This window comes from Eleutherodactylus coqui, chromosome 7 (assembly GCF_035609145.1).
Source record: "Eleutherodactylus coqui strain aEleCoq1 chromosome 7, aEleCoq1.hap1, whole genome shotgun sequence".
Classification (NCBI taxonomy): Eukaryota; Metazoa; Chordata; class Amphibia; order Anura; family Eleutherodactylidae; genus Eleutherodactylus; species Eleutherodactylus coqui.
The window spans coordinates 195,461,311-195,488,367 of NC_089843.1; the positions used below are offsets into that span (position 1 = coordinate 195,461,311).

General features: G+C 43.5%; 1 protein-coding gene across 1 annotated transcript in view; it reads left to right on the plus strand.

Moving 5' to 3' along the window:
* Positions 1–2,104: 2,104 nt before the first annotated feature.
* The window catches only part of LOC136573061 (3',5'-cyclic-AMP phosphodiesterase 4C-like), a 240,365-nt gene continuing 215,412 nt past the window's right edge, over positions 2,105–27,057 (plus strand). Inside the window, exon 1 of the mRNA XM_066574204.1 lies at positions 2,105–2,587. Within this exon, the coding sequence (XP_066430301.1) occupies positions 2,397–2,587 (191 nt within the window). The 5' untranslated portion in view covers positions 2,105–2,396. The remainder of the gene's footprint in view (positions 2,588–27,057) is intronic.

The following is a 27,057-nucleotide window of genomic DNA, read 5'->3' on the forward strand; positions in this document are numbered from 1 at the left end:
TGGCGATGTGATACGCGGTGAATGGAGTCAATGAAAATCAATAGACTTTTATTGATTCATGCACATCGGCGTGCAGACACTGCATGTAGATATGCACAAGAAATAGATCGCAGCATGCTCTATTCCTCTGTGTGCCACGCAGCATGAGCCCTATATATTGGTATGGGCAGCGTATGATACGCTGTCCATGCACAATACATTAATTGTGTATGCACAGTGTTTTCATATGCAAAAAAACCCAAAAGTCGGACAGTGCATAACCATGTGCGTGTCATACATGGGCATGCGCAGTACACTCACAGCCATACACGGTCTCTGCCGGCAGAGTAGATGTTTAAGAAATGGGGAAATGCTGTGGGGAGACCTGCAGCATTTTACCGATATGTTCGTGGCTATGAGCCTTTAATGGCATCATATCCATTAACTGATTAAGTGATTATCATTTACATTTTAGTAATTTAGATTATAAAGAATAAATTATATTTAAATAAATCCACTGTTATTTCTCTTCTATTATACAGTTCTTACAGTAGGTATTAGTGTATCTTGACGCCACCATGTAGTAGAGCTGGAGAGAGCAGTGCCAGGCCAGTGACGCCCCCTGAACCTGATCGGCTGGCGAGATGGGTACCCTGCAGGTCCTTGAAGCTTAGTATGACTATACCCAGGCGCCTGCTGCTGTCCTCCCCGCTGCTGCAGTAACTCTCCCAGGCTCCCTGTGCTGCAGTTCTCTGTTCCCGGGACATCTCCCTTCTCTTACCTTCCCCACTGATGCTGCTGTCAAACGCCACTGATCACCAGTGTCCGTGTCGCTTCTGAACCCTTGCGCGGTCCTGCTCATCGCCGCTATGCTTCTCTCCCCAGTGGCAGCAGCGGCGGCAAAACATGCCGTGTATGGTCATCCAGCGGCGGCACAACAGTGCAGTGTGGACCTTTCCCGCTGCAGCTGCTCCTGCCCGCTGCCCCTGTGGCTTCTGTCTGGACTAACCGCGAGGCCAGGGGAGATGGAAGAGGCCGCCTGCTAGTGCCAAACACATGGCTGTGTAGTGCTTTTTGCCTGGCATAGACGGTTAGGGTTGGGGATAATTGTCCTGTTAGGCTTACATTACTAACTGTCAATGCTTCCATGTTACAGGTGTAACAGGGAAGCATTTACTAGTAATCATATAAACCTAACAACAGAATTATCCCTAACGGTCCATGGCAGGCAAAAAGCACTATACACGCTGCTGCTACGACCTTAGACAAGACAGCCAATGGGGAGCTAGGCGTGTGACGGGGTGTTCCTGCATCCAAGCCCTGTCAAACCCCTAGCTTCCTGGGGGCTTCAAGATACATTAATACCCTTACAGTAAGCAGAGAGATTCCCCAGCTGTAATTAAGATTTATTAGTTCCTTAATTATTCTATAAATATTTGGCATTAAGTCATCCTGAATATGGCTATTAAAGTGTTGCTAAATTATGATGAAATACTGAAGAGCCCTTGTTTTTGCATTGCTAAACAACACCTGGTCATTTGAGTTACTCGTGTAACCTTACTGCGAGAGAGAATAATCTAAAGACAATATGTACTTTGCATTGAAGTACCTACATAGGTTGATGGAAGTACATGATGGATTTCACATAAATTATTGAATACATCCTGTGACACTGTATAATATTATACCAATATAAACTTCTATATCGTGTTCACTTCCAATAAAGCTTAACAAGCTTTGTGGGCTTTCCTAAACCCTGCGAGTCTCAGCCAGGATTTATGAGGAAGGAAGACAGCTGGGTGACTGACGTAGGGTTGGCTGCGACTGCTGGAGACAGAGTGGATAAACAAATTGCATCAGGATCCATTCTCTATACTTATAGCTGTCTGTGTGCTGGAGAGGAAAAAGTGCACTAACTCAGGACAACATGTACTTTGACTTTCTCACTGAAGAGCGGGCACTCTACTGTAGATGTGTGTCCTGAGGAAGACTGCTCCTGCTGAAAAGTTTAAGAAAAGTTCCAATTTTGACTTCTGAATTCATGGGCAGTGCTGCCGCTAGAAGGCTTCCTCTGCGTCTTGTGATCAGTAAAGCTAACTGTTGGCGTCTGCATGCAGGAACTGTAAATTGTGAGATTAGTAGAAGAGAAGAAAGGTAAGACTGATCACTATTGCTAGTGGGGCTCGACAGAAAGAACATTACTCTTCAGGAGATCAGCACACGACCTCTAAATAATGCTTGTTTAGTCTTAAACTGAAGCCCGGCTTAGGATAGAACCACTGATGTACGCATTCAAAGACTATAGAAAAGGCTGCCAGACCAAAATTATTTTATTGTAAACCTTGTGGAATTCCACTTAAAATATCCCATCATTTACCTACTGGACATCTTCTATTTCACCAATATAAGAAAGCAAAATGCAGCTTCAACCAAGAAGTGCTTCCCCACAGAGAAATGCCACGCATATATCTCCTCGTGGATCCCCCAGGAGTTCACCTCTCAGCTCTCCACATAACTCGCCACGGAATTCACCGCTTCTTCTGCGCAGACTTCTCATGAGTCGGAATAATCGAATGCAGAGAAGATTTACGGTTGCACATGCGCCTTGGTAAATTTACTGTTCATATATACTTAAACTCGCTATTTATTGTTACAAAGGTTATTCTATGACTTGCCTCACACTTCCTATGTGAATATAGGACATTGTCACTAGAAAGGACTGGGTGGTTTTATTAATCCTGTTGATAAATGATAAGCATAGTGATAGTTTACTGTTTAAACCACTGAAGATATTGCACTTGATTTTTTTTCTTAGCTACTAAAATGAATCATAATTAAAGTTATGGAATATCTAACGGCATCTTACAAGAGTCTTGTACAGATGTAGCAATAGTAACCTGACTGACACATTGTGATAACTTGGGTTTACAGCATTGTACAGTACTATATTGCAATTAAAATGGACCTGTCATATCCTCCTGTCGGTGGTGTCAGCTGAATAGCTTTGCAACCGTGGCCCTGCTGACTTTATTGCAGCTTTTCTTTTGCTCATACTCATACCCAAAGGCACTCACCGCTCACTTGGAATGTGTCAAATTGGCAGTCCCCAACACTCACTGTTAATCAAAAAAACATAGTAACATAGTGTGTAAGGCTGAAAAATGATACATGCCTATCCAGTTCAGCCTATTGTTCATACAGAAGAAGGCTAAACAAATCCCAATGAGTTTGAAGCCAATTTTCCGGATTTTAGGGGATGTGATATAACATGTAATATTGTTGCACTCAAGAAAGGCATCCAGGCCCCTTTAGAACTCTGGGTACTGTAGTCCGCCCATTCTGTTTATTACTTTAGTTGCCTGCCTTTGTATCCATTCAAGCTCTGATATTTCCTTCTTGAGTACCTGTGCCCAAAACTCTATACAATATTCCATGTCTTGTAAATATTTCATTGACTTTTAAAGAGGGAAAACAATGTTCTTGTCATGTGCCCCTAGACCTCTTGTGATGCACCCCAATCTGACATCAACCATTGGCAGTGAGTGGTGGGGACCGCCCACTTGTCACACTCCAAGCTGAATCTAACAAGACTTGGTATAGAGGAATGGGTGTGAGTACAAACAAGAAAGTTTTGCAGCTGGCCCTGCTGATATCAGGACATGACTTGATATTTAAGTTGTCAATCTTTGCTACATTTGTAGGCTTTATATCCTATGAGGGTCATGTAAAAATTATATGTAACACCATGCTACATTTTCAGAAAAAAGTGGTATGTGATACAAAAATGGAGGACATGGGTGTTCTTTACATATTCGTTTGTGAAAATTATCATTGCTCATTCTTTTTCAACTGAGGCTCATAGCTCCATGTCTCATCAATTTTGATAATGCATCTCAGAAAATATTCTTCTTTTCTTTCATATTAAGCCAGATGGAATGCAGTTGCTTCTATTCAGAGCCAAGCTTGAATCCCCAAAAGTTTGTGTGGAACTCATCTGCTAGTGACTTTTTACATTTTCAGGTGTGCTGTCAGAATCGTATGCACAGATTTGGGTGAAATGTTTGTCTCCGCAGCCAAATCTTCCCATGGTTATCGTTGGTCTACTTTCAGCAGCAGGAGGAGTTGATCAATGGAAAATTCATCCATGGCCGTGCTCAAGCCTCGTTTCAACACTTTCATTTTCTTCCTTAAACGCTGCTACCCATCTCGCCACACTCTGATACGGCAGTGCCTGTTCACCACATGCTTCTCGAAGGCCTAGGTGACTCTTTTTTGCATTTCTACCATGAGCAACCTGAATTCTCACAATAAAAATCTGGCCACAGGGAGAGACTGTTACGTTATAGGGCTGTAGTTGATGAGATGACGTTCTTTGACAGGTGCTGACACCTTCCAGTTAGCGGAACAAGTGTGAAAGGTACTATAACATCCATGACCTCTATTTTTGTATAACACAGATGCTCCTCTACGAACTTCGCTAGATACGCAACAGCCTGTCCTGCAGTATGATGTAATGCTATAGCATTACATCATACTGTGCAGTGATCAGACAGGCTTCTATCAAGCCATGTCATAGGCATAGCTTGATAGGCACTTGCTGGCTGATTCTTACAGCTGACACCTGGCTGCAGCGGCTCCAACAAGCCGCACCGCTCATTGAAACTGTTAAAGCTTTAACCCTTTCCAATCCATTTATTTTTTCTCATCCATTCTCCCCAGCTCCAAATAAATCGGAGCTGGGGAGAATGGATGAGAAAAAATAAATTTTCCCTGCACCCTCCTGAACTGACAGAGTTCAGGAGGGTGCAGGTACTCACCGCACCGTGGAGGGACCTGCTTACCTGTCCAGCATCTTCCGCATTCTCCCTTCTGCCTCGGCGATCATGTGAGCTGTGGGGTAAGGTGGCACCCAGCAGTCACATGATCGCCGGGTCAGGAGGTAGAAGGGAGAATGCGGAAGACGCCGGACAGGTAAGCAGGTTCCCCCACGGTGCAGGCTCCCGGCTCAGCGTTCATGTGACCGCTGGGGGTGAGGTAACACCGGCGGTCACATGATCGCCGGGCAGAATCTCCTGCATTACGTAACGCTAATTGAGCGCTATGTAATGTGCAAAGGAGAAGGCAGAAAGGGTTAAAAACCCTTTCTGCTTTCTCCTCGAGGGTCCTTGTTGATGATCATTGCAGGAGTGCATCTGCACCCGATGTGTCTGACGATCGGGTGCAGATGCACTCCTGCACTGCATTGTCGTGCCTGCCCCGACATCGGAGCTGTGGAGGGAAATTATGATGTCGGGGCAGGCCCGACATTAGATTGGAAAGGGTTAAATGCCGCAGTAAATTCTGACAGCAGCATTTAAAGCATTAACAGCACCGATGAGCGGTGCAGCCTGTCTGAGCTGCTGCCGCCGGGTTTCGGCTGTAAGAAACAGCCTGTATCCAATGTTGTATGGAGCAAGATCCCCCTCCATACAAACATTTGTTTAGACATACGAACAAAATGCCCTTACAAACAGCTTCCTGGAACGGATTATCTGTAGTTCACATTTTCTCTGTTTTTATTATACTGCAAATGTAGTGGGGTGTTGTCAATTTTTTTACATGATCCTCGTAGATTGTATTATAACATGAAACAATAATTCAGAGTTTATACATAAGGTATTACACAATGTAGCAAACTTTGCATGTGCTGAAACATTCTTGTTGCAACAAGGCTTATCCTTATACTAAATATAACTTCGACTCTGTTCACATGAGCATTTTTCTTCCATATCTGTCAACTGTTGGACATAAACTATATTTGTTGACCCTACTGAGAATAGTAGGGTCCATCAATGTTTCAGTTATTGTGTCTGGCATTTCACTGGAAAAAACAGTTCTGCGCTGTTTTTTCTAGTATTTTGGACAGAATCTGTAAATGAAAATTCTAACTCAGATGTGAATGTGACCCTAAAATGTGATTGTGCTCAGTGAGAGCAAAAAGTAATCTTGTAGATATGAGACCTTTTAATGGCTAACAAGAAGACATGATGTTATAGCAAGCTTTCAAACATACTTAGGGTTCTTCATCAGGCTTATGTATATATTTCTTCAGATCTATCCTATCATCTGAGGAAGAACCCTAAGAAGGTTCAAAAGATCGCTGTAACATGATGTATTTTTGTTAGCCATTAAAAGGTCTCCTATCAACAAGATTACTTTCCTTTCTCTTACTGAGTACAATCATATTTTGCTCTACTGGCTAACACCGTGCCATACTTTTTTCTTATAGCATAAAATACATGCAACGGCAGTTTTTTGGTAATGCAGGGTATATCTTCTATATAGTTGTCAATGTCTGTTTGTTTGAGCATCACGCACAAACTATACGATCGATTGACATCAAGTTTGCACACAGTATAATCCCAACCCAGAGAAGGTCATAGGCTAAAAAAAATTCTGAAATGTTGTTGTCTTGTTAACCTTATTTGCATTTTTTTTGCCTTTGCTTGAATTTTAAGGCAGCAACCGCCAAATTTACTTTCACCAATGGATTCTACATACTCTATTTAGTATTCCTGGTAATTTCCAACAAGTAATTCCCATTAGAAGAGTCATACTGAGTGTTAAAAAGTTGTGTTTCAGGACTGCTTTTTAGCCGCAGTCTAACCCTGCTGAAGCCACCAATCATCGGCCCATTTAGTCTTTCATAATTCCGCCTTGGGTCTCCGTGTGGATAACAGTTTGCAAAAATGATATGTCCCCAGACAGGAGTACATGGAGCTAATTTATGAACACCGGCCCTAATTTATAACGGTAAAACAGCAAACCGTAAAAACCAGTTTTTGGTGCCCATAGCAACCAATCACAGAGCAGCTTTCGTTTTTCCTCAGCACTAAGAGGATTAAATACTGTTGCCCATAGCAACCAATCACAGCACAGTTTTTATGTTACTTCAGCAATATAATATATAGCAACCAATGACGGCGCAGCTGTCATTGTACCTCAACGGAATAACAAATGAAAGCTGAGCAATGATTGGTTTCTACTGGCAACAAAAAATGCCAAATTTTACTCAAATCGGACGAGAACTGGGGATTTGTATACGACACAAACAGATTTTGTGTTTTAGATATAAGATGCCAAGCAAGTGAAGGACCTGTTTAGGCAGAAGGACAACAGACGCATTTAAAATAGTAGCTGCTCGAGTAACTGCAGCGCTGGAGCAAACTAATTAGCCCGACTCAAGAATCAACACACTCGACAAGCCGCCGCTCAACTAGCTGAGACACCGGAGCAAACAAACAGCCGACTCGAGAATTAACGCAAGCCACAAGTGCCTGCTCGAATTGTAGAAACCGATCAAGCAAAGCATGCCCGATACTCTTCAGACCAAGAGAGACACTCAATTTTGAGAAAAACAGATTGGAAATTCTTGGAGGGGAAAGCTTTTAGATACAATGCAAACCATAACTATGAGTGTCATCCTCAGCTTTCTATTGGCTGAATGAACAAACCATGTTCATATTGCAATGCTCTAAAGTGGCCCAGGAGACCCCTGGACTATGTTGCTGTGGCTGAAAGGTTTCACTATTAATGCTTAGAACTCCTTCTGAACCACTAGAGACTCTTACGTCAGGGTCGTCTCCCAGATGTAAACATTTCCTAGAAAATAAGAGAAGAAACAACTCATGTTTTCAAATGACCTCATTTGGCGTGGCAAAGAAATTGAGTGACAGGATTTTGGTCGACATTTAAAGTCCAAGGGCAAATTTATCATTGTGTTGGTTCACTACTACCTGAATCAAATGAGGAACACAAGTTCCTGCACATCTACTTTATGGAGACGAACAGCAGCAAGCCGACCGACGCTGCAAGAGCATCCCAGCCACCAGGGAAAATATTGTCCTATCGCTGCAGCGAGTGCTGCACGAGAATAACAGCTATGTTCGTAGTTTTAAATCAGCACTACAGCAAATGCCCTTTCATGTGCACTATAGAAAAAAAATATGTCTTTAAAATGACATATTTGCAAAAATCTGAAATTTTATTTTTTCTCCTCTAAATAGCATTAACTCCTGGGAAAAAAAACTGCCAGCTCAAAATACTCATGACACAACTCAGTAAATATATTAAGGGGTATAGTTTTTAAAATGGGGTCTTTGCGATCTTGGCTTGGTGCAGGCTTGATGTTACTCCAAATGCTCATAATTAATGTTAAATTTGTACATCTCCAAAATAGTTTTAAAAAAACTAAATTTTTTTAAATGTGTGTCCAGAATAAAGTAAGCAGATGGATATATCTTATCAAAAAATTGTACAGTTTGTTTGCACATATTTGAGACATTGCAATTGAAAATGTGAAAGAAATGACCATTTTTTTCCCTCAAATTTGGCACTTTTAACAAATATATGCATATTCTATCGGTCTATTTGTGACACTTTAGATTTCCAAAATTTGGCTTCGTCATTAAGGAGCAAAAAGGCCTCGTCACTAAGGGAAGATATTATGGCTATATATTACAGAGTGTCATTATAGCAATTTATTACTATGAGAAGACATTATAGTTCTATATTAACCCCTTTCCGCTCCAGGATGTACATTTACATCCTGGAGCGTCGGAGTATGTATGCAGAGAGGTCGCGGGGCAAGTGTCAGCTGTTTACTAAAGTTGACACCCACGGGCAATAGCCGCGATCGGCCGTCCAGCCAATCTCGGCTATTAACCCTTTAAATGCCGCTGTCAATCCTGACAGCGGCATTTAAATCCCACGAACAATGTTCGGGGGTCTTGCACGGCCCCCACGGTGAGATCGGGGGAGCCGTGCAGGTGTCATGGCAGCCGGGGGCCTTTAGAAAAGCCCCAGGGCTGCCTTAGCAGACTGCCTATTAAGCCATCCCCGTGGGGTGGCTTCATGAAACTGCCTGTTTCATATAAACTTGAAAAAGACACGTCGTGTCGAAACGCATTGTTATAAAAATAAAAAAAGATTGGTTTTTTGCTACGGCGCGGGATAGTTTTTACTTTTGCTTGTTATTGTTCAGCCCGACCGTGCTTGCAAACACGGTGTAAGGAAATCCCCAGACGCCGCTCCAAAAGGAAGGAGACATGGAGAAGCAAGAAACCTGCTGAAGGCAAGCGTGGACAACAGGTGCAGAGGGGTTAACTCCTTCACCACCGGATTAATCCTTCTAGTACCGGGTAAGTCCACTTCCAATTTAGCTAAAAAGCATTTTTAAATTGCAAGAGAGGCGCATTTTAAATCATATTTTCAATTTATTAATATAGGTAGACATTATGATTATTTATTACTACAGAGGGATAGTATATTAATATAGAATGGTAGGGTTGGAAGGGACCTCCCAGGGTCATCAGGTCCAACCCCCTACTCAATGTAGAATTCGCTAAATAATCCCAGACAGATGTCGATCCAGACTCTGAAGACTACTGAAGGAGATTTTACCACCTCCCTCACTGTCTAATATCTAATGTGTCTCCTCCCTTTCAGTTTCATCCCATTGCTTCTAGTCTTTCCTTGTACAAATGAGAATAGGGCTGATCCCTCTACACTATGACAGCCCTTCAGATATTTGTAGACAGCTATTAAGTCTCCTCTCAGCCTTCTTTATTGCAAGCTAAACATTCCCAGATCCTTTAATCAATCCTCATAGGACATTGTTTGCAGATCGCCCACCATCCTTGTGGCTCTTCTCTGAACTTGCTCCACTTTGTTAATGTCTTTTTTAAATTGGGATGCCCAGAACTGGACACAGTATTCCAGATAAGGTCTGACTAAGGAAGAATAGAGGAGGATAATTACCTCACGTGATTTAGACTCTATGCTTCTCTTAATACATCCCAGAATTGTGTTTGCCTTTTTGGCTGCTGCATCACATTGTTGACTCATGTTCGGTCTTTGGTCTACCAGTATACCCAAATCTTTTTCACATGTGCTGCAGCTTAGCCCAATTCCTTCCATTCTGTATGTGCTTTTTTTCATTTTTCTTGCCAGGATGTAGGACCTTTTAAATACTTTCTCTCATCTGTAGTGTTAGATATCCCTCTCATCATATTGTCGTCTGCAAATTTGATCAGTTTCCCCTTAATCCCTTCTTCCAGATCATTTATAAAAATGTTGAACAACACTGGGCCTAGGACAGAGCCTTTTGGTATCTCACTCAACACATTCCTCCAATGTGCATTAATATATTATATAACATTAATATAGGGGACAATATGGCTAATAATTACTAAAAGGGGACAGTAAGGCTATGTAGTATTACAAGGGGACCTTATGGCCATTTGTTACTACAGGGAGACTGTGTGGATATTATGGTACTACATGGGGGCATTATGGCTATATAGTTTTACAGTAGACATAATGGCCACTTATTACTACAGGGGGACAGTATGGCTATTGTGGCAAGGGGGTTCACACAGGCCTATATTTGTAACTCTACAGGCTCTCCTGTGTACTGCACGTCTACAATATATATTACTACAGTGGACATTATGGCCATGTATTACTACACTGATGTAGTGTAGCTATATATCATTACAGGGGGATATTATGGCTGTTTATTACAGCAGGGGGACAGTATGGCTATATATTACACCAAGGGGACATTATGGCTATATAGTTTTCAGGGGGATGTTATAGCCATTTATTACTACAGAGGGACAATATGGTTCTTGCTACTGGGAGGATATTTTAGCTATATATTACTACAGGGGGAAGTATAGCATTTAAATAATAATCTTATTTACTATAGCAGGACATTACAGCTTATTATTCATTACTCAAAGTGTGCTGTGAGTTGCACTGTTATACAGTGTTTAGGGGAAACCATGTGTTGCACTATTAAACGTTCATCTACATATAAGGATTTTGGATATGAAAAAGCAAAGAGCCAAAGACATTTGTGTAGCAACCACTGAAGAAGTTGTCATGGCAGTCTGGACTGGATGGAGAAGAAAATAATAATACTAATTATATATTATACCATGTGTGATTCAAAGTCCTTTTTACATTCTGAAACTGGCTGCTTCTGATCAGTCTTGTAGACATTGTATGGTTAGTAGTGATGATAGGTAAAAGCATTCTTGTTTGTAATCTGACAACTCCCATCATACTTTACCGTTGTTAAGATCATAAAAACTTAAATAGCTGCAGCTGACATGACTTTACTTTATCCCTACATTGATCTTTGTTCTGGGACTGTATTAATGTTGTACTAATCTAGATTCCGGGGGGTGTATTTTTGTACTGAATTTGGTTCTGTTACTGTATTTATGTATATAACTGTTCTAGTATCAATGCCTCTGTCTGTCATCATCATGCCACCTGAACCGGATTTAATCAGAGCAATCACTTGCTGGATGCGGGGTATTCAAGCCCCGTCACCAGCCAAAGATGCTTAGACAGCATTGAGGACTACACCGAGGCCTGCCGGAGCTCCGCAACCCTGCGGGAGGGACCCGAACAGCACCTGGCAGGTGAGTATAAGACACCCCCCAAAAATAAGACCCTGTGTCTCTTTTGGGGCAAAAAAAATCTATAAGACAGGGTCCTATTTTTGGGAAAACATGGTAATCTATGTCTCCTCCCTTTCGGTTTCATCCCATTACTTCTAGTCTTTTCTTGTGCAAAAGAGTATAGGGCTGATCTCTCTACACTGTGTCAGTCCTTCAGATATTTGTAGAGAGCTATTAAGTCTTCTTTTTTGCAAGCTAAACATTCCCAGATCCTTTAACCGTTCCTCATTGGACATGATATGCAGACTGCTCACCATCTTGGTAACTCTTCTCTGAACTTGCTTCAGATTGTCTTTCTTTTATAAATTGGGGTGCTCAGAACTGGACATAGTATTCTAGATGAAGTCGGATGAAGGAAGAGTAGAGGGGGAGAATGACCTTGTGTAATAACTATGAAGACACTATGCTTCACTTAATACATTCCAGAACTGTGTTTGCATTTTTTGCTGCTGCATCACATTGTTGACTCATGTTTAGTCTGTAATCTATTAATATACAGAAGTCTTTTTGACATGTGCTGTTGCTTAGCCCAATTTCTCCCATTCTGTATGTACGTTTTTCATTTTTCTTGCCCAGATGTAGGACTTTGCATTTCTTCTTCTTAAATACCATTCTGTTAATTGCTGCCCACAAAACAAGCTTGTTTAGATCTTTTTGAATCCTCTACTTCTTCTCTAGTGTTAGCTATTTCTCCTAGCTTTATGTCAACAGCAACATTGATCAGTTTCCCTTCAATTCCCTCCTCCAGATAATTTCTAAAGAAGTTGCACAACACTGGGTCCAGGCCAGAGCCTTGTGGTACCCCACTTTAGACATTCTTCCAATTATATGTATATAACCACTTTTTTTTTTTTTAAACAATCTCATTTTTATTCAGATAGTAAGTAAATGCATACAGAGTTGAATGAGCACATAAAGTTAGTTACAGTGTAATATTTTTTCTGCCGTGTCATTGTTGCAAGTATTTCAGTCTAGGTATATAACCATTTTATTTTTTTTTTTAACTCAAAGTTTTTTATTGAATTTTTTCCGGATAGCATATGCAATAACCACAATACTCGTGAATTACAGATACAGAAAAAATTATTGGTACCGCATATGTACCACAAATATTTTTGTTAGGTGATAAGTCTCCCTCCCTAGACCACCCCTAACATTGGGTTCGGATCTAGGGGAGGGAGTCAATAGAAAATACAGTGACATATCTCATTACATGAGTAGGATACATGGGGTAATAGTCCCAGGATGATATGTAGCGTGTAGTTATAGAAGCCATTAGAGGCCAGTAGAGGGGGGCAGGTAATGGTAGGGTGTGGGGAGGGGAGAGAGTGGGTCGGTTGGGTGGGAAAGGGGGGGGGGGGAATTAAGGGAAGGGTTATGGGTTCCTGGTTATGAAGCGATGGTGGAGTCTCATGCCATCTCTCTCCGGGGTCTTCCCTCTCTTACCTTCCACCTGTCGAAGCCACATGCTCCAAATCCTGAGTGCGCCATCGCTCAACGCCCGAGGTCAGCCCCCGTGCTCCGAGACTGCGTATTATCGCCTGACTCTTCCACATCAGGTGGGTGCCGGCGCGGGCAGGTCGTAGCACCTGCTCCGTCCAGATCCGAGGCCCGATGTTGATTCTCGGAAGCTTTCCTTCTCAGGTCTCTCCAGGGGTGCCATGTAATGATAAAGTCTTCCTGGTTTCCCTTTGACCAGCTCGTGATTTCCTCAAGGTTGCATATTAAGTCTGTTTTTTCCCTCCATTGGTTTACTGGGGGCGAAGTTTGCTGGAGCCAGTACAGTGGAATTAATGCTTTGGCCGCATCGATCAGATGTGCTATTAGTTTGTTTTTGCGTGGGTGAAAATGGGCCAATGGCCTCCACAGGAAGACCATGTCAGGTGTTAGGATGAGATTAGGGGACAATGCTCTCAGGTCTCTCTCTATTTCGATCCAGTATCCCGAGATGCCTGTGCATTCCCACCATATGTGGAGGAAAGAGCCCACTTCCCCTCCACACCTCCAGCATTTATTGTGTGGGGCTAGTTTGTAACTGAAGAGCCATTTGGGAGTTTTATACCACCTGACTAATAATTTATAATGGCATTCCTGCATAAGGACGCAGGGGGATAAGCCGTAGGCCAGGCTCAAGATTAATTTGGTGTCAGCAGTGGAGAGTGAGATCCCTAGTTCTTTTTCCCAAGTAATTAAGAAGGTGGGTTTAGCATGCAAAGGGGGCGCTATGAAGCTCTTTCTTATGATGGAGATTTTCTTTGAGCCCGGTGTATTTGTTTTTAGAGCGTTTTCGAATTGCTTCTTAGGTCTGGTTGATATGAACCTAGTCTGGTAGTCGCCAAGTACTTTTTTGACATGTGCTATTTGCAAGAAAGAGAGGGAGTTATTGGGAGCTAGAGTAGATATGATCTCCTCTGGTGACTTGTGTGCTAGGTTCTGGATGTCTTCCAGCTTGCTATTTTCAAATTGTTTCCAAATACTCCTGGAACCTGGGTCTTGATGGATCCCCACTAATCTAGCTATCCCTCTGATGGGTGTCAAAGGGGAGGGGTCTGGCGCAAGCGATTGTTTGAGTTTATCCCATGTTTCACATGGGCCTCTAAGTAAGGGGTTAAACCCTTTTGCTCTAAATTGACGTTTTATTGGGAACCACAGGTCTTCTGATAGTGTGTCGCTCTGGGAGGCCTTCGCCAGGTTTTGAAGTATTGGGTCTCTCGACGGGTGTGTCAGGTCCACCCCGTAGCTAAGTTGGGAAGCCTGATAGTAGTCCTGGATGTTTGGCAAATCCATTCCCCCCTCTGTTCTCCGTCTTGTCATTAAGCTGAACGCTAATCTGGGTCTTTTACATCTCCAGACAAAGTTTGTGAAAAGCGATTTCAGCGATTTAAAGAAAGATAGGGGAGGATAAATCGGGATCATGCGTAGTTAGTAGATAATTAGGTAGCACGTAAGACTTTAAGATGTTTTTCCTCCCGAACCATGATAAAAGCGGAAGGTCATAGAGCCTCAGAAGGGATTTTATATGGGGAATTAGCGGTTGGAAGTTATGTATGTATAGATCTTCTATCTTTTTGGGGAGCTTCACCCCCAGATAGTCAACCACCGTCTGACCACTTGAAGGGTGAACTGGGTCTCAGAGAATCGCTTTGTGCCTTCGGGATTGAGATATTCAAAATTATGGATTTATTAAAGTTTACTTTGAAGTTTGAGAGAACTCCGAAATCTTTTAGTATTGAAGTGAGTCTGGGTAGGCTCCTTTCTGGTTTGGTGATCACGATCATTATGTCATCCGCAAATGCCGCCGTTGACAAGGTATGTGAGTGGACCTTCAGTCCCCTGATTACTGGGTCCTGTCTTATCTATTGGAGGAGCGGTTCTAAAGTAAGGATAAAGAGCGTGGCGGACAGAGGGCAGCCCTGTCTAGTCCCGTTATGTATATTAAAGGGTGGCGATAGGGATTCGTTCACTTTAAGTCTGGCATGCGGTTTTGAGTAGAGGGAAAAGATAGCTGCGACCAGGGCCTTGGGGAACTTAAACCTAAGCAGCACTCTCTCCATAAAGACCCAGTTCACCCTATCAAACGCCTTCTCAGTGTCAGTACTAACGAAGGCTGCTGGAATTTTACGTGATTGTGCATATTTTGCCGTGTGGAGGAGTCTTAGACAGTTTTCTCTTCCCTCTCTACCCCGTACGAAGCCTACTTGTTCGGGTGTTATCAATGTTAGAATGAATTCTCCCATTCTCTCAGCCAGGAGTTTAGCCCATATTTTTACGTCTTGATTTATAAGCGAGATGGGTCTGTAGCTACTACACTGCTCAGGATCTTTGCTGTCCTTCAATATAAGAGTGATATGCGCTTCCTGTGCTTGCTTAGGAAGTTCAGATCTGTTCAGTAGGGCGTTGAACGTTTCGGCCAGTCTGGGGATTAATTGTTTCGGAAAAGCCTTATAATAGGTTAAATAGAGGCCGTCCGGCCCTGGACTTTTGCCGAGGGGGAAAGATTTAAGAATGTCTTCTATTTCTTTTTCGGTGATCGGGTCTGTTAGTGATGAAGCTTCTGCTGCTTCTAGTACAGGGAGGGTTAAGAGACCTGAGGAACGCATCTATATTTTCTATCAAGTTCTGACCCTTTAAGGGGGTCTCGTTTTCCTCCAGGTTGTAAAGCTTCGCGTAGAAGGTCTGAAATTCTTGGGCGATTTCATGTGTCGAGGAGACAAGGGTCCCTGCTTGCGTTTTTATGGAATGGATTGCATTCCTAGTTCTGGATTTCTTTAGTAGGGCTGTCATAAGTTTGCTGCCTCTATTTCCGTGGGCGTAATATGCCTGTTTGCGGTACATGTGTTTTTTATTGTATTTGTCAGTGAGGAGACATCGAAGTTGGTGTCTTTGGGCGGTTAGTGTATCTAGATTGTTTTTTGTTTGCGATTGTTTTGCCACCTGTTCCGTTGTAGCTATTAGGGCTAGCAGGTTGTCAATCTGTTTCTGCCTCTGCTTTTTAACTTTGGAGCCCAGCGCTATCAGTAACCCCCTCACGTAGGCCTTGTGGGCCTCCCAGACTACAGGCTTCTCCACGCTCCCCTCTGAGTTGATTTTAAAGTATTCCTCCAACAGAGTTTCTATCTTGGATTTTTCCTCCAGGGAGTCTAGTAAAGAGTCATTGAGGCGCCATCTCCACTCGCAGGGGACTGGCTGTGGTAAAGAGACGTCTAAGTGAATTGGAGCATGGTCAGAGACGGTGATTGGGTCAATGCTGGCGTTCTTGATGTGTGGCAAAAGGCCTGGTGAGGTGCAAAGGTAGTCAAGCCTATGGAAGGAGGCGTGAACTTGGGAGAAGAATGAATAGTCCCTGGTGGAGGGGTGGCGGAGACGCCAAACATCCAGGACCCCCACTTCTTGCATGGCTCTGTGCAACCTTCTCAGTTTCACCTGGGAGATTTGAGAGCGGTTGGTAGAGGAGTCTAAAAGCGGGTTCTGGGTGATATTTAGGTCTCCCCCTAAGATGATGTGACCTGTCGCAAATTGTTTTAGAGTCTCTAGTTGTCTTATTAACCAGGGAATTTGGTCTTCATTTGGTGCGTAAATATTGGCTAACGTTAATTTTGTGTCGTTGATTGAGCCTTTTAAAAATAACGCTCTGCCCTCTCCATCCTGTAGTAGGGAGTCTAGTTTAAAGGGAACTGACTTATGTATCATAATGGCAACCCCTTTGGAAGACGAGGCTGGGTGGGTGCTATTAAAATGTTGTTGAAATCCCAACCCAGGAAGGGTAAAATGTTTATCCCTTTTAAAATGTGTTTCTTGTAGCATTAGGATTTTTATCTTACATTTTTTGAGGAGGTGGGCGACGGCATGCCTCTTGCTTGGCGAATTCAGACCTCGAGCGTTGAGCGACGTGATGCGCACCGGAGTCATAGTGGATCCGATTCCTAGGAGAGGTTCTAGACCTGTGAAATCAAACAATGAGAGAGAAATAGGATAAGGCCTCGACCCAAAGAGTCCGCTCCTTCAGTCGCCTAGAAGCTTAATAGACTGCAGGCGTTAAGGGGGTGCGTCCAAGATATCCTCAAAGAGGGTAGGGGGGGGGTGAGATCAGAGGCAGGAGCCCGAGCAGGGGAGCAAGAGGGGGGGGGGGGGCGGAGAAGTAAAGACTATAGGGAGTAACCGACCGATGGGTCAGTTAATGACTACTAGACACTATAAGGTTGCAAGTGGGGCTGTGGTATTGGCGGACTTCTCGAGCAAGTGCCGAGTATGGGGTACGGTGTCTCGTTAACGAGGGGGACACCCGTCCGACAGGGAGTCTCACCTGACCGCAGACCGACTGATGCAAGAAAAGGACTAACAGTCAACAGGTTCGCAACAGTTAGGTTAGGTCTGGACCCAAATGGGGCAGGCCTCGTCACTGTCAACAAGTCATGTTATCAATGAATATATAATATCAAATATTATCAACTCTATAGAGAAACTGTCAGACAACAGGGGAGTGAACATCTCCTCCGTCAAGGTTCTGAACATTAAATTTGCCGTGAATTCTTAGCCAAACAGATACTCAAGTGGCTTCCTGAAGTGATCCCTCTTTGTTTTTCTTTTTCTTCCCTCTAGGGGATCTGGTGTCCCCTAGGTTCTGGTCGCCCTCTGCCAGGTACAAAGAGGGAAGTGTGGGGAACTCCGGGAGCGGAAGCCATGAGGGAATGTCAATAGGCTCCATCTCTAGGATATGCCAGCATTTCTGTAGGTCTTCCAGCGTGCGAATGTTGTATCGACGGCCTTTTATGTTAAGTCCCAGTCCAAAGGGGAAGAGCCAGGAATACCTAATGTCCCTGGCTCTCAAAGCCTCTAGCAAGGGTCTCATTAGGCGCTGTTTGGCTAGGGTTGTAGGAGCAATATCTTGGAAGAACTGTATTGGAGCTCCATCATACAGTATGTCCTTGTTGCGCCTTGCTGATTCCAGTACTGCCTGTGTATCTGCGAACGTAAGCAGCTTGCAGATTACATCCCTCGGTGGCTCCGAGCCCCCAGGGGGGGGTCGCAGGGATCTGTGAATTCTCTCTATTATAATTTGCGTGGCTCTTTCTTGGCCTAAGAGTGATGCAAACAGTTCCGTCGCCACCTTGGGGAGGGCCTCTGCAGCCCATGTTTCCGGGATGCCCTTCATCCTGATATTGTTTCGCCTATTGCAATTTTCCAGATCTTCTTGTAGCAGTAAGGCTCGGTTTAGCTGAAGGTGGTGTTCTCTGATCGTTTGCTCGAGATCTGTTGAATGCGAAATTATTGAGGTTGAGGAGGCTTCCAGGGCCTCTACTCTTCTGTTTGTGTGCTTAACCTCTTCTTTAATCTCTGCAAGATCTAAAACAATTGGTTGTAAGGCTTTGGTGATTAGGTCTCTCATGAAGCTTCTGGATACTTGCTCCGTTTCTTCTCCTTCTGATGACGCTTCTTCGTCTCTGTCTATATTGGCCGGCGGTGGTATTGTTAGATTTAAGGCTTTTTTGCTGGAGGGATGTGGCGATCTGGAGGATCTCTCCTTGAGAAATTTCTGCATGTCTGACTGGCCTTTTGTTGGTCGGGGAGTGCTTAGAGAATCGCTGCTTTTGTCTCTATTATTTTTCCCCATGCTGTGGAGGAGTTAATTCAAGCTTGTTTGTGCGACGAGGTCCGTCCCCTAGTGTGGTTTTATTCTCGGTTCATCGGATGGGCCCTATTGCCCAATGTCGCTGTAAGGAAAACCCTGGCTGGGGTGGTTTGTTTCAGGGTTTGACTGCGTGGATGATGCGGTCTGCGTGGTGCTTTATAGGTTGGGGAGTCTCCTGGGCAGGGTATCAGTTGTACCCGGAAAGGGCTTCTTTAGTGATTCGAACATACGAGGGGTCCATGGTCAGGGTCCCCCTTAAAAAATTCAGCCTGGTCCTGTGTAAAATCTTTTGTGCAGGCTGTCTTCTGGTGCCCTTATAGCTACTCTCCCTTACAGGGAGTGAGGAGATGGTATTGGGAGGGAAGGGGGGGAGGGGAGGTGCGGCGTATAGGAGTGACCCCGTACGAAGGCTACAAGCAGGGGGAGAAAGTCTCTCAGCACCTTCAGAGCAGCTGGGTTCACTGCTGAGTTTGTCTTCTGCTCTGCAGCAGGGGGAAGTTCTGTGCTTGGAAGCTGGGACTGCTCCAGAGGAGATGTTAGAGACCCCTTTATGCTTGGGAGCAGGTGCAGTGAAGAGGGGTTGCTTTACAGTCCCCGGGGACGGAGCTGTGCTGCCTGATGGGCTTAGCCTTTGGCCTCTTTTTATTTATCCCGTGCAGAGAGGGGGGCCGCTTCCAGCCCTCCACTGGGTCTGGCTGTATTTCTCCTCTCACCCAGTTTTAGTCGCCGCGGCCACGGCGCTGCTTAATACCGGTCGGCCTGGGCCTCCCCCCTTCAAACCATTGTCCGGGTAACCCCTCTGGGGGTTGCCGGACCGTGCCGCTTGTAGGTGTAGCAGCGGGGGCTTCCGCCCGCTTCACCTCCCGCCGCGCGCCTCCGGAACGGCGCAAAAATCTAGTCCCCGGCTTCCTTCTCCTCGCTAGGCCCGGACGAATTCTATGGCTATGCGGGGCCCGGGGCGGCTCGTCTTGATCCTTGGCCTGCGGAGCAGCTTGTGCCGGTATTTGGCAGACTGTACCGGTGTCAGGAGCGCCGACAGAAGAGGTTTTCCTGATGGGGTTGCAGGAGTTAAGGTCCCACGCGTCTGCTCTCTCCGCTGGCTAGGCCACGCCCCCGGTATATAACCATTTTTGACCATTCTTTGAGTACAATCACTCAGCTGGTTGTGAATCCACCTGACAGTTGCCTTGTCAATCCCATATTTCGTCATTTTTGCAATAAGGGTGGTATGAGATACTTTGTCAAATGCTTTACTTAAGTCAAGCTATACTATATCCACTGCACTTCCCTGATCAACCCAGTCGGTGATTCTGTCGTCATAGAAGGAAATTAGATTTGTCTGGCATGACTTATTTATTACAATCCCATGCTGGCTCTGGTTAATTACTCTGGTCTCATCCAAGTACTTGCTTTCATGCTGTTTAGTTTCTTCCAAGATGTTTCCCGGTAGAGAAGTTGGGCTCTCAGGTCTGTAGTTTCTTGGATCCACCTTTTCCCCTTTTTAAAGATAGAGACATTTGCCATTTTGCAATCTTCTAGAACTTCTCCTGTTCTCCAGGAATTTTCACAGATTCCGGCAAGTGGTTTAGCAATCCACCACTCCCTTTAGTATCCTAGGATGTAATTCATCTGGACCTTAAAGTTTGAATTAATGTAAGTTAGCTAAGTATTACTTCACCATCTCTCTGCTTATAAATAACCTGTATTCTTTTAACCCTTCTGTAGCACAGGGAAGATCAGCTGATGTTACATTTACTTTCTGAGAGAAAACAGATACAAAATAGGAATTTAAAAGTTCTGCTTTTCAACATTATTTTTAACCAATTCACCATTTTCATCCTGTAAATATACTATAGCATCTTTGAGTTTGCTTTAGCTTTTTACCTACCCCTGGTTGTTCAGATCTTATCCATGTAGCTTTTTTTAAGCACAAATATTTATAGAAAATTGGCAGTATTTCTGGTACATGTGGGCATAGCTTTTAGGCCATATTTGCACAGGCAAGTGCGATATCGGTCAGAGAAACTCAGACCTATACTGCCCCCAATTCTCTCCTGATTACCTTCCTCCACTTGTCTCTCTTCACTACACTATCAAACTGCCACACATCACTGATCAACAGATGAAATAATTTGTAATCTTTTTTGGGAATGCAGTGGGGGGCCATGTGACCCTTTATCTGTATAATTCCATTGAAAAGCAAACAAATCTTTTATGTTAGAAAAATATCAAAACTAAGATAATGTTGTTGCAGAAATATACAAACCTTAAAAGTAATACTTTTTTGGGTAGGTGACTATCGGCATGGTACATTTTTACTCAACAATCTTTGTCCACTCTTCTTTGCAGAAGTGCTCAAAATCTTTCAGATTGTGAGGGCATCTCGTGTAGTGCCCTATTCATGTCTACAGCTCTGCAATAGGATTCAGGTCTGGCTCTGGCTGGGACAATCCAAACTTTGATATTCGTCTGGGAAAGCTATTCGTTTGCTGATTTGGCAGTCTGCTTTGGGTTGTTGTCATACTGAAAAGTGAAATTAATCTTCAGCTTTTTAGCAGTGGCCTTAAGGTTTTTGGACAAAATGGACTGATATTTAGAACTGCTCAAAATTCCCACCATCTTGACTAAAGATGTTAATTCTGCCTCCACCATCTTTACTTTGGGTATGGTGGTCTTTTGGTGATTAGCACTGTTGACTTTGCACGAAACGTATCTTTTTGAATTATGGACAAAAAGTTCAACCTTAGTTTCATCTGTTGCGTCCTAACTGGATGTGCGGCGCACACAAATAAAAGAATAAGCACAACTGTGCGTAACACAACCAATAAGCAGGCCCATGCAATGCAAATACAAAAAGAAACTAGGGGAAAATTTTCCCTGAAGACCCCTACCCCGGGAGAGAGCCCTGCCTAATCAGCAGGCCAACCGCTCTGATAAGTGCAAGCCCACACTCATGCCTAGGCCACTAACAAATCTCTACCAGGAAGCCCTGAATACACAAGAAACCGTGCTCGGCAATAAATTGACATACTTACCTGGTGCAATAGACTGTAGAAAAGGAATGGAGCTCCAGAGCCTGGAAGTGCTCCTCACCAGCAATCCAGGAACAAACTGAAATTGACCAACACTGAGGTCAATACAAAAACAGATTATATAGGGCAGGGCCACTTAGAGACAGGTGAGAACTGACATCACTTACCTGACACCATGCCCCTCAGGCCAGGAAAGGTAGAGACACTACTAAACCCTGGTCCAGCCTCAAAGCAAGGTGAAGATCTTAGAACAGCTGCAACATCATCAGACTATAACACGTTCTCCAACATACTTCTGGCAGGCTTGATGGAGGTTTTGTCAAAACACAGCTGGGTTTGGATGTTGTTCTTTGTTAAAAAAAAAAGGCTTCCATCTTGTCTCCCCACCCCACAGCCCAGACATTAGAACTGCACATGCACTACACAGCCAGTACTTGCCAGAAACTCCTGCAGCTCCTTTAATGTCGCTGTCGACCTCTTGGCAGCTTCCCAGACAAATTTTCTTCTGATCTTTTCTTTTTTTTGAAAATCAGTTTTATTAGATTTTTTTTTTGTTGCATTGAATAAACATACATGTAACTTGGCATATATAAGAATCAGTTTGAAGCCTAGTCCCATTGGGCTAGGAGCTGTATGGCAGCCGTAACAAATAACAACTGTAAATAAACATAATGTTTAGCACCAACTTTTACCCTTACGCCGGGTATTCTAATGTCTCTCGTATATAGTTCTTGGTGCATATTAGACTGTTAGACAAGACAGTGGGGGGGGGGGGGGAGGTACGTGGGAGTGGAGGGGACCGCGGGGGGGGGGGGGTGGTAGACAGGAGAGGGTAAGGGATGTGGGAGGAGTGGGGTGATTGGCATCCGAGTTTTTTGCTCGGTTGTCTGTTCCATGGGACTCTCGTTCTTCTGATCTTTTCATGAATTTTTGAGGGACGTACAGTTCTTGGTGATGTTACTATTGTCCACATTTAATCCCATTCTTGCTGACCATCTTTGCTGTGTTCCATGGTATATGTAATGCCTTGGACATTTCAGGTCCCCCTTCTTCTGACTGATACCTTTGATGATACTGATACTGATTGATACTGATCTCTTTGATGTTGTAAGCTCTTCATGGACCAACTAAAGAAATGTCAGGATAATCTTCATGGAAGAGCTAAACTTTTTAGTGGGGCAATCAAAATCCCTGTAAATAATGGCAGCGGAGTGCTGACTACTATTTATCAGGAGTTTAAATGTGATTGCCTAATTCTGAACACAACCACATCCCATATAGGAGGGTGTCTATACTTATTTCAGTAGAATTGTACAGATAATAGGTCACATTGAAGGTGGTATTAACTCTGAAATAATTTATCTTTGTTGGATTGTTAACAAACATGGCATTATAATAGCGGTGTGTAGATCCACTGTGTGTACATTATATAATCAGCAGTAGAACAATGCCTGTCACTAATCTGTGGTTGCCAGGGTGGTAGACAACACAAGTTTCAGGATATGATGTGGACACTAGTCTACAAAAGTATATCTTTTTTAATATCTGGTATTGACAATTAATTTTTTTTGGAAGAGATAAACAAAAGATTGTTAACTGTAATGCAACACTAACATTCAGGCCTGAGGCCTGATTATCAATACCTAATGATCGCAACTTGTAGCAGATCCAGTAAACAACGTACAGTTGGTGCACCCCTTATAGAAGAATACCCATACAATTGGAAAGTAATATAGCTTTTATAGAATGAACTAGCTTACCCGTCGCGCGTTGCTGCGAAGGCAGACATACATACATACATTCGTTTTTATATATCTAGATAGCACCTTTCAAGTTACCTCAGCGGTATAATATATAACAACCAATCACAGCACAGCAGCTTTCATGTTACCTCAGCAATATAAGAAATTGCAACCAATCACAGCACAGCTTTTATTTTACCTCAGCATTCTCAATATCCAGCAATTGTCTTGCGAAACGTTCAGCGGATGCATCATTTTGTAGTTGAACACTCATCCCGTTGCTCGTAATGCCTTTTGCTTTTGTGCTTGAGATGGAAATCAAACGATCTTTGTCTGGGGGGCATAACTGTCGACGATGCTCGCAGGATAGGTGTACTATGCCAGTAATCTTCCCAGGAGTGTACTCAACAACTTCCCAAAGTTTCATGGCGATTAAATGAATGGTGTAGTAGCGCAAAAAGGACAGACATACATACATTCCTTTTTATATATATAGATGACATCAGGAAGTGAGAGAATTAGATTCCGTACGTAAAATTTGGACGCTAATTATTTTGCGCTTAGAATTGAATAATCGAGTTGGGACCCATTAACTTTTCCTATTTTTGACATAATCAATGCTCGTGCCAAATTTCAAGTTTCTATGACATTGGGAGGTGAGAAAATTAGATTCCATACGTAAAATTTGGACGCTAATTCTTTGGCGCTTAGAATTGAATAATCGAGCTGGGACCCAATAATTTTTCCTATTTATGACATAATCAATGCTCCTGCCAAATTTCATGTTTCTACAATATCGGGAAGTGAGAGAATTAGTGGCAATGATGGAAATCGAACGATCTACGTGGGGGGGGGGGGCGTAACTGTCGGACGCACGCGCGCCATTTATCATAGCATAAATGTACTATGCCTATAATCTTCCCAGGAGTGTACTCAACAACTTCCCAAAGTTTCATGGCGATCGGATGAATGGCGTAGTAGCGCATAAAGGACAAACAGACAGACAGAGACACGCACACACACACGCACGCAGACATACATTCAATTTTATATATATATAGATAACAACCAATCACAGCGCAGCTTTCATGTTACCTCAGCAGTAAGAGAAATAACAACCAATCACAGCGCAACTTTTATTCTGCCTCAGCAATATAAAAAATAGCAACCAATCACAGCGCAACTTTTATTCTGCTTCAGCAATATAAAAAATAGCAACCAATCACAGCGCAGCTTTCATGTTACCTCAGTGGTATAATATATAACAACGAATTACAGCGCAGCTTTCATGCAACATCAGTAGTATAAGAAGTAGCCACCAATCACAACGCAACTTTCATGTTACCTCAGCAGTATAAGAAATAGCAACCAATCACAGCACATCTTTCATATTACCTCAGCATTCTCAATATCCAGCAATTGTCTTGCGAAACGTTCGGCGGATGCATCATTTTCTGGTTGAACACTCATCCCTTTGCTCGTAATGCCTTTTGCTTTCGTGCTTGAGATGGAAATCAAACAATCTTTGTCTGGGGGGCATAACTGTCGACGATGCTCGCACGCGCGCCACCTATCGTAGGATAGTTGTACTATGCCAGTAATCTTCCCGGGAGTGTACTCAACAACTTCCCAAAGTTTCATGGCGATCGGATGAATGGTGAAGTAATGCATAAAGGACAGACAGACAGACAGACAGACATTCATTTATCTATATATATAAAATTGAATGTATGTGTGTCTGTCTATCTGTCTGTCTGTGTGTTTGTCCTTTATGCGCTACTACACCATTCATCCGATCGCCATGAAACTTTGGGAAGTTGTTGAGTACACTCCTGGGAAGATTATAGGCATAGTACAACTAGGCTATGATAAATGGCGCGTGTGCGAGCGTCGTCGACAGTTACGCCCCCCCCCCCCCACGTAGATCGTTCGATTTCCATCACTGCCACTAATTCTCACTTCGCGATGTCATAGAAACTTGAAATTTGGCAGGAGCATTGATTATGTCATAAATAGGAAAAGCTAATGGGTCCCAACTCGATTATTCAATTCTATGCGCCAAAGAATTAGCGTCCAAATTTTATGTACGGAATGTAATTTTCTCACATAGAAACATAAAATTTGGCGCGGGCATTGAATGTCATAAATAGGAAAAGCTAATGGGTCCCAACTCGATTATTCAATTCTTTGCGCAAAAGAATTAGCGTCCAGATTTTACGTACGGAATGTCATTTTCTCACATAGAAACTTGAAATTTGGCACGGGCATTGATTATGCCATAAATAGGAAAAGCTAATGGGTCCCAACTAGAGATGAGCGAACGTACTCGTTTCGAGTACTTACGCACCCGAGTACCGCCATTTTCGAGTACTTCAGTACTCGGGTGAAAAGATCCGGGGGGCGGGGAGAGGCGTGGCAGTGCGGGGGGTAGCTGCGGGGAACAGGGGGCAGCCCTCTCTCTCTCCCTCTCCCCCCCACTCCCCACTGCTACCCCCCGTGCCGCCACGGCGCCCCCCGAATTTTTTCGCCCGAGTACGGAAGTACTCGGAAATCGCGGTATTCGGGCGAAAAAGGGGCGTGGCCGAGCACGTTCGCTCATCTCTAGTCCCAACTCGATTATTCAATTCTAAGCGCAAAACAATTAGCGTCCAAATTTTACGTACGGAATCTAATTCTCTCACTTCCTGATATATATAACTGAATGTATGTCTGTCTGTCCTTTATGCATTACTACATCATTCATCTAATCACCATGAGACTTTTGGAAGTTGTTGAGTACACTCCCGGGAAGATTACTGGCATAGTACAACTATCCTACGATAGGTGGCGCGCGCGTGCGAGCATCGTCGACAGTTACGCCCCCCAGACAAAGATCGTTTGATTTCCATCTCAAGCACGAAAGCAAAAGGCATTACGAGCAACGGGATGACTGTTCAACCAGAAAATGATGCATCCGCCGAACGTTTCGCAAGACTATTGCTGGATATTGAGAATGCTGAGGTAAAATGAAAGCTGTGCTGTGATTGGTGGCGGCTACTTATACTACTGAGGTTGCATGAAAGCTGTGCTGCGATTCGTTGTTATATATTATACCACTGAGGTAACATGAACGCTGCACTGTGATTGGTTGCTATATATAATACCGCAGAGGTAACATGAAAGCTGCGCTGTGATTGGTTGCTATTTTGTATATTGCTGAGGCAGAATAAAAGTTGCGCTGTGATTGGTTGTTATTTCTCTTACTGCTGAGGTAACATGAAAGCTGCGCTGTGATTGGTTGTTATATTTTATACTGCTAAGGTAACATGAAAGCTGCGCTGTGATTGGTTGTTATATATTATACCACTGAGGTAACATGAAAGCTGCGCTGTGATTGGTTGTTATCTAGATATATAAAAACGAACGAATGTATGTCTGTCTGTCTTCGCAGCAACGCGCGACGGGTAAGCTAGTATATATATATAAAATTGAATGTACGCGTGTGTGTCTGTCTGAAACTTTGGGAAGTTGTTGAGTACACTCCTGGGAAGACTATAGACATAGTACATTTATGCTACGGTAAATGGCGCGCGCGAGCGTCGTCGACAGTTACGACCCCCCCCACGTAGATCGTTCGATTTCCATCATTGCCACTAATTCTCTCACTTCCCGATATCGCAGAA